At 33.5% G+C, this 9,083-nt stretch overlaps 1 protein-coding gene across 1 annotated transcript; it reads right to left on the bottom strand.

Moving 5' to 3' along the window:
• Nucleotides 1–4,796: 4,796 nt before the first annotated feature.
• On the bottom strand, nt 4,797–5,513 carry LOC130939443 (probable E3 ubiquitin-protein ligase RHY1A). Its single transcript, XM_057867546.1, has one exon. It carries the CDS (start codon nt 5,511–5,513, stop codon nt 4,797–4,799), a length of 717 nt encoding a protein of 238 aa, XP_057723529.1.
• Between the last annotated feature and the right edge of the window lie 3,570 nt (nt 5,514–9,083).

Here is a 9,083-nt window from a genome sequence, read left to right on the forward strand (position 1 = left end):
CTAATTCAACCAAATCCTAACAATCTCCACCTTGATTAAAATAGTCACACATCTTCAACTTTCATTGTCAACACCGACAATTCTTTGCTGCCATTGTCTATACCGACAATCATAGTTCAGAGAACTATCATACTCCACCATGAAAGTATAGTCACTTGGAATTAGACCACTCCAAGCATTTCGCCTTGGTACAGATCGCAACCTTGCTGAAAATTCATGGTGCAACTTCCAAATTGGCTTTTCCTGGAAGTTCTTCAGCCATCGACCTAACTCCGCCACACACCTTGCATCTCAACGCCAACCAATGCCCGTGTGCAATTTGTGGACCCGATTCCACAACTTATCCTTATCCATGGCAGTGCGGCAATACCATGAGGATACTTCTTGTCTTCTAGAGAACATCATCTTCTCTCATAGAGAGAGCAACCAGAGATCTTCTCCGTCAATGCCTTGTGCAAACTTGATTGTATCAACACATCCTTGACTTGTATTTGTCACAAGCCAAAATTGATTCTTCCATCAAATTTCTCTATTTCAAGCTTCACAGCACTTGAATATCCTGACATTGTTGCAACCGTATACTGGAATAGTATAACTCAACTGTAGACCGTGCACTAGGAAAGGTCCCCAGGAAAGAGAGGTGGGTCACAATGGACACACTTAAATACCAAGGCTTTCCTTAGCTAGAACCTTTCCAAACTGCACTCTCACAATGTCACACTGCCTTCCAGCAACAACAACAGCAACCAAAGATCAACCTCAAGCCACAGGACAAAATTCTTTTCTGATGTGGAAGGTCAGACTAGGCTGCAACCACAGAGCATACTAAGAATAAATCCCACCGAACCAAAGCTCTGATACCACTTGTTGGGAATAAGACACCATTCCCCTTTGAGAAAACACCTTTGACAGAGAAATAAAATAGACACAATCACAACACAAGAATTTAACGTAGAAACTCCAATTACCGGAGAAAAAACCACGGCCGTTGTCAAATGACAACCAGAGAATATCACTATGTGAAAATTGTTACAACATATAGACTTCTTTCTCTCTAACACCGGCACCCCAGTACACCCACACTCTCTTAAAGCAAATATCTAACTACACCTCACAACACTCTCTAATCAAAGAGTATAGAGGAAAAGAAAAATCAGATACAAGCTTAAAGTGTTTTTGACTGGTGCAAAAACAAATAGAGAACTTAGCCTCATATTTATAGCCTAGACCACCCACTCCATTTGCTATCCTAAGCAATTTGGGACTAATTCAACCAAATCCTAACAGAAGGTTGGCCTTTGCCGCCTATCCGACCTCTACACAGAGATCGGGGTCAACACCAGCAGATGCTTAACACTTATCCAACTAAGTAATTGCCTCCTTATATCTCTCACCCACTTCTAGAAGAGATATTCCAATAACTCTAAGATAAAGGGATGGTTATCCACCACCAGAAGTGGAACGACTTCACCGGTAGTTATGGGCTCAGCTCCTATAAATACTCTAACACACTCAGGTACATCTAAGTTCTAATACGCTAAAACCTGCTTAACCCCTTACTGACCTAGGCATCGAAGTGTCTTGTAGGTACCACCTCCCACCTTTTCGAAAATACAACTCAGACGGCGGCTCTCTGACGCAGGACAACTCGGAGACCACTCTTTTGAACGTTTGGATCTCGTAAACAAGCCCAATCTACATCTGGTTTCAGGTAACCCCCGGAACAACTATTATTTTCCTAAATACACATGGATTAAAACCTTTTCCAAAATGCGCAGCACTAAATCATGGGAAGCACCCACGAATTGGAAATAGCCTCCATCTCAACGCTAACGCCCAGAAAATGGTAGCAGAAATCCATCTTGTGTATAGCACCCACGAAATGGGCTTCTCAGGTATGGCGAACGTGAATTCGGCTATCACAGATGTGGTACCCATGAAATGGAGGCAGAGGAAAAACTCAAGGGGAATGGATACTTTCCATTGTTAAAAAAAATGAGAGTTTAAAGTGTGATCTCAATTGTTAAAAAAAATTGAGAGGATCCATTTCCAAACTCAAGAGAGTCAGACGCGAATTGGACCCAATTCATTAGTACCAAATATGAAATGAAATGCAGCAACTAAGTTGTAATAATCTAGAAGTATGGACCCTCCACCACCATTTTCACGTAATTATCTGTTGAAAATATGGACCATCCACCACCATTTTAAAATAATATTCCATTTAAACCACCCATTGCATATATTCCTTTCAGATATTCTTTTTTTAATCATTTTATCACTATATTTTTATTATTAAATTTGTATGTAACATTGTGTGGTATGAAATCTCAGTTTTAATTTTATTTTTTTACATGTGATTTTATTTTTATATAGTTTTTTATTATTTTTATTAGTTACAGCAAGTTCTTCACCCCAATAAAAAAAGAGAGATTTCTAATAGGAATAAAAAATAAATAAAAAACAGCAACAAAATATACATTGACACACATTTTATATTTGTTTTTTATTTTCACCTACCATATCATACACAATAAAACAGCAAATACTAACTACACAATAATTTCTTTGGCATTGCTATCAAGATTATTGTGAATTATAATTTTATTATTATTCACCACATACAAAAACACTGTTTTCTAATGATACTATGTGAGAAGAACCAATTGTCTAACAAATGAAACTAATAAAAGAGCAAATAAAGAATCAATTGCCTAAACGATTGTAATCTCAGCCACGCACTTAATTAACTAAATTATGTAATCTTTGATCCACCGAATATGCTATAGTTTAATTAAGTTAGTTAAATCACCATTTTAATAATTTGAAACGTTGATTTGTCAAAGATTGATGGTTTCTTTGTCATATGATTTTTGGCTCTTTAAAGATTAATTTTGTTTGATGAGAATATCTAAAATACGGGATTATTGTTTAACAAACGTTTTTCTTTTATTTAAAATACTGGTTTTATTTCGTTGTGTCAGAATTAGAATGGCTCAATTCATGTGTACTGCCATTGACATACCCATTTTGTAGATGTCATCTATAGAATGTCCCATTTTGTGAGCGTCAGCGTTGAGATGGAAGTTATTTCTAATTAGTGGGTGCTTTCCATAATTTGGTGCTGCCCATTTTAGAAAAGGTTTTGATCTATGCGTACTTACTATTTAGGGAAATAAAAAATTTTTATATTTATTTCAATAAAAAAACCTTAAATAAACGGTTTAATTTAAATCGATTTAAATTTAAACACTTTTACATTGTATTACTAATGAAATAAGTAAGCTAAGAAATTTTTTCTATCTAGCATCAAACTCAAACACAAGTGTTAGTTATGGAATAACAGAGCATAACATGAAAATTTGTTAATAACACATACAAAACAAACAAGTTTATATATATATATATATACTTTAACATTTTAAGAATTAAAATCCATCAATTTAGGTGGTATCCTATTAATCAAATGAATTTACTAGTTCAACAAAATGCTAGCTCGTAATTCTAGTAAATTTGAGAGGGTTATGGAGTGAAAGTTTATTACTCTATTCTATTCGGTAACATGTGTTGAAGATGGAGGAGTTGGGTGAAGGAAGGTGTTACTATGGCTACCATGGCAGTCTTGGTGAATGGGTCACCGTCTAAGCCATTCAAGATGGAGAGGGGACTAAGACAAGGGGACCCGCTCTCTCCCCTGCTGTTCGTATTAGTGGTTGATGTTTTGCATCGGATGTTGGAGGAAGCTGTCAGGAACGGACGCATTGCTCCACTGCTGGTAGGGGGAGATCATATTGAACTGTCACACTTACAGTTCGCGGATGACACTATCTTGTTCTGCCCGCCGGAGACTGAAACAATTGTTAACTATAAGAGACTGTTGCGGTGCTTTGAGTTGATGTCGGGGCTGAGCATCAATTTTGAAAAATCGAATCTGATATCGGTGAACTGTGAGCAAAGATGAATTGATCAGGCATGTGGAATACTGGGATGCTAGCAAGCTGCCCTACCGGTAAGATACTTGGGAATTTCTTTAGGTGCAAATCCGCGGCTGGTAAAGACTTGGAAACCAATCATTGATAAGGTGGAACAGAAGCTTAGCTTGTGGAAAGCGAAGGTGTTGAATAAATCAGGGAAGCTGGTCCTTATCAAGTCGGTACTGAATAGTCTTCCCATATATTATCTTAGTCTGTACAAGATGCCGAAAGCCGTGGCGGACAAGCTGATCACTCTACAATGGAACTTTATGTGGTGTAAGGAGAATGGTAACTCTGGTATACCTATGGTTAACTGGTGATGCAATGCTAAGGAACACAGCGCTCCTGTTTAAGTTGTGGTGGCGGTTTTCAAAGGAGGATTGCCCGCTGTGGAAGAAGATTGTTTGTTCGTGTAACAAGTTGAACCCGAATGTAATGTTGGCAACTCAGACTTTACAAGTAAAAGGAGGGCCTTGGAGGGACATTTGTCAGCTGAATATAAAAGAACCGCGGATTCGGGATAAAATGGTAAGTGGACTGGCAATGGAAATAGGCAATGGTATGCAAACCCGATTCAAATTAATTTGTCGCACTTATTTAGTTACCGTAAAAAATAAGGTTTCTTTACCTTTTTCTTAGAATTTGTTTTTATGCATCAAAATTTGAGTTTTTCTTAAAAAAAAAAATTGTTATTCACATTCTAACAAATAGGATAATAATACTACATAAGCAGGACATAAATTCAAGTGTAAAACCAATTGAAAAACTGTACAAAACACTAAAAAAATTCTCAGTTTGATTATAATTGAGAACACGGGAGACCTATTCATCGTCACCGTGTGAAGTTGCAGATATGAGGCAGCGGCACAATGGGCAAGAATACGGCGACTGATGGTCGGCACAGCATTGGAGCCAGCGGAGCATGCAACGATCATGAAAAACATGCGAGCAATTTATGCGAACAACTTCTACACTTGAATCTTCGTTACCATGGCCAAACTTCTCCAAGCAAATAGCGCATTCAGCGTCATCATCTTGGTCAACAATTTTGGATCTCTCTAACAGATTCACGAGTTGTGCTAGTTCAGGAACGTTTTCACAGAGATCATCATTATAGATATCAGAATCTTGAACAATGTTGCGCCTGGTAACAACGTGAAGGTTCACAACAATCTCCCGCGTGTTGGAGTCACACCCTTCACGACTTAGAATCCTTCTTGCAGTTTCGCCTATGGCAGGTAAAATTTGGTCCAATAACTCAGGGGATGCAGGCACTGAAGAGAAGATTTCATGCAATAAGATTGTGTCTTCTCTGTTGAGGTATGTGAGTGGAGTACAACTACATAGGATATCTGAGGGAACCAAGATTGCTTCAGTAGTTGTAGTAGAAGAAAATTCAACATTAGAGCCTTGGATAATTTGGATCAATTCTTGGGTGCAATTGAGAATGATGGAGAAATAATCATCGAAATAAAACTCATGTGGTATGGCTTGATTTTCAATGGGAGTAATTCGCAACGAAAAAACGGTGGATTCCATGGCAAAGTAACAAAAGTGATGGGTTCGTTTACTCTATGCTATGTAGCTTTTATAGAGTCTTGATTTTCTTTAATAGCTTAAGAGAAAAAATCTTTATCTAAATTAAAGATGATTTTAATTTAGTTTCGTGTTGACATGAATTGATATTTTCTATAGATCCTAAAATATTAAAGATTTGATCTATTTTTTGCATTGATAAGATATTAAAAGATCAACGTGTTATTATAATATTTTTTGTTGGTAAATATTATTGATTTTTACATGGATAATAATACGAATAATTTAATTAAATATCTTTAATAGACTTTAACTAAATACTTTAATACATGAATGATATGATTTAATTTAACACATAAATCAAATCTTAACTTTGAAAGTTGCTTTGAAATTATTATTGTTGTTGAATTTGAATTTGATCTTAAAAATATAAAATATCTTTATACTTAATTTTTAAACCATTAAATAATCCTTTTAAAATAATTTTAAAAATACTAATGTATATATCCTTTAAGAATTAGAATTGTTTGATTATGTGAATAATTAAAATTTTGAATTTGATTTAATTTAAAAAACTAAAATGCAATAATCTTTTAGGAATCAAAGGATTAAAATATCCTTATATAAGTAAAGTTGTTTGCCCTTATCAGAAGTTAAAAATTTGAATTTATATTAAAAATACAATAATAATACTTTTATAATTAATTTTAAAAAAACTAAAATAATATTTTTTTAGACTAAAGTTATTTAATTCCGTTAGATATTAGATATTTGAACTTGATTTATTTTAAGAAGAATAAAATATCCGATTTGTTAGTAAATAAGAAAACTATCATTTTAGTTAATTTTTAAAAAACCAAAATATCCCTTTATGAATATGGTTGTTTAATTGTATTAGAAATCAAAATTGAATTCAGTTTTAGAAATATGGAGCACTTCAGGATACAAAAATTAGTTATTAAATTAGTCAATATTTATATTATACATACGAAAAATGTTGATCAGAGTTGATTTTTTTTGTTAATATTTTATTTATCAATCATATTTCTTTAATTTAATAATTTAATAACATACTTTAACTCATATTTTTAAATATTAATAATTAATTATTAACCAAAATAATAAATTTTACTAATAATTCTCTAGCATTTCTCTACATATACTACTCTACTTATTTTTATTTTTGTGTATTTTACCTTTAACATGTATTTTTTAATAACTAATTTTTTTTGTATACATATAACATGGTTAATTTTTTTATTATAAAATATTTGTTGTATCCTCTTAATGGCACTTAACAATGCCTAAATAAAATTTTAGCTATAGAATATTTTTTTAATGTATAATAATATGTTTGATTTTTTGTTTTATATCTATTGATGGTATGGTTAATAATTCACATATAGCAAAGCGGGCTAGTCCAGTACATCCCATTCTGTCAAAATGATATAGGTTGAAATTACTACTCCATCCTGCCAAATGTTGGACTGGTGGATTAGTGGGTCGGATAGCCTTTTTAAAAAATTATAAATATAAAATATTAAAATGATTAAATCCCAGTATGAAACAACGTCTTTATCTTTAAATTTTTTCAATATCAAATTATATTTTTTCAAAGTCACAGAGTATATTACAACAAAAAGAAAATCATAATTTACAATCACAAGTTTATATCAGACTAGATTTTATACATGCTTGAAATCTTTGACATAATATTATAAAAGACCAATAGAAATTTAAACAAAAATTTAACAAATATTGAAGGACGCCAGAGTTGAAAAACGTCATATCTGAACAAAATTAAAGTTGTTGAAGGACACCAAAACTGATACAGGAGATGTAATAAAAAAAAGCGTTGATGCTGAAGGAAGATGCTGAGTTAGTTGCTAACGCCGACACTGATGGAGGATCTGCTCACTGAAGTACTGAGGTTGGTGTTTGGCCGCCAAAGATGGAGCAGAAACTTGGACACATCGAAACTGGGCAGCAACAGAATAGAAGCAAGGAGGCAAAGAGAGGCTGATATCTAGAACGATCTAGAACTGACCTTGGCGCAATCGATGACGACAACAAGAGAGTTTATTTGGACAATCGGAAATGGCATGCTAGATGGAGACAAACACCGAGAGAGATAGGGGCGACTTGATTCGTATGGCAATGAGAAATGAGAGAAGCGACTGAGAGAAGTGCGAATAGAGAGTATGAGAGAGTGAGTGTGGCCGTGTGGGTGAGGTTTGAGGCTCTGAAGTCCTAACTTTTCTTATGAGAAAGTCTCATTTTTATTAAAATTTAATTGGTATTTAATTAGTAAAAAGAAAAATAAATAATTTTATATAATCTTAAACTATTAAAAACATTAATAATAACTAATTGATAACTACAAATCATAAAATCTTATTCCCTCAAAGTCAATAAATTTGACGGTGTGAGTTAGACAAATTTTTAAAAAATGATATATCTAAAATCTTAATTTGATTTTTTTTTTTTTAGCAATTCGATATGATAAATTCAGTCTGTTTTACCACTTCAATGTGTTAACAAGAAAAATTATTTTCTACTTAGCCTTTGTGTGAAAATCATGATATATAGAGGTGAAATGTTACCTGACGAATAGAATGAAACTTAACTACTTACTCGCAAACAAATTCACGTGACGAATCTCTAACTAACTACTAAGCTCTGTACAAATTGAAATAACTGACTTTGTGTTGTAAAATAAATAAAAGATATAAAATAGAGATGTATAAATAGAAGACTCTATTATTAATATAATTAGCTCAATAATAATTTATATATATATATAATAATATTATATGTAAAGAGTAATAGAAAATAGAATTTAAAATACTTATAAAATAAAAGAAGAGAAAGAATTGTAGTAGTAATATAAGAAGAAGGGTATTTGATTGCAACATAAAGATGCTTGTGTTGCTGTTGTTTTTTTGTGTGTAATTGTTAAAGGCTTATGCCTCTATTTATATACGTACATGAGGTAAATTTTCAACTTCATATTAAATGAAGTCATCCTTGAGAAACTATATATCATGAAAAATGGGCATCCACGTAAGGGTGATAAAGTATCCTTATCACAACACTCCCCCTTGGATGACCATTTAGGATTATTGCCTCATTAAAACCTTACTAAAGGAAAACCCTGTGGGAAAAACCTTAGTGAAGGAAAAAGAGTACAATATCCTTTGTGATGGGGACTACCTCATTAAAAACCTTGTCAAGAAAAACCCAATAGGAAAAAAACCTGACCAAGGAAAAAAGAGTACAGTCTCCCCCTCTTGCTGACATCATTTAATGTCTCGAAATCGACGCATCCCAATCTCATGTACCAATCTTTCAAAGGAGAATTTTGGGAGTGACTTTGTAAACAAATCTGCCAGATTGTCACTTGAGCGGATCTATTGGACATCAATTGTCCCTTGATTTTGAAGATCATGAGTGAAGAAGAATTTGGGAGAAATATGCTTTGTTCTATCGCCTTTAATGTATCCGCCTTTAAGTTGAGCAATGCATGCTGTATTATCTTCAAACAGGACAGTTGGAGCTATCTTATGATCAATC

The sequence above is a fragment of the Arachis stenosperma genome, chromosome 7 (assembly GCF_014773155.1).
Source record: "Arachis stenosperma cultivar V10309 chromosome 7, arast.V10309.gnm1.PFL2, whole genome shotgun sequence".
Classification (NCBI taxonomy): Eukaryota; Viridiplantae; Streptophyta; class Magnoliopsida; order Fabales; family Fabaceae; genus Arachis; species Arachis stenosperma.

Excerpts from the sequence above, each read along its gene's own strand:
- LOC130939443 (XM_057867546.1), bottom strand. The coding sequence starts at position 5,513 with ATGGAATCCACCGTTTTTTCGTTGCGAATTACTCCCATTGAAAATCAA.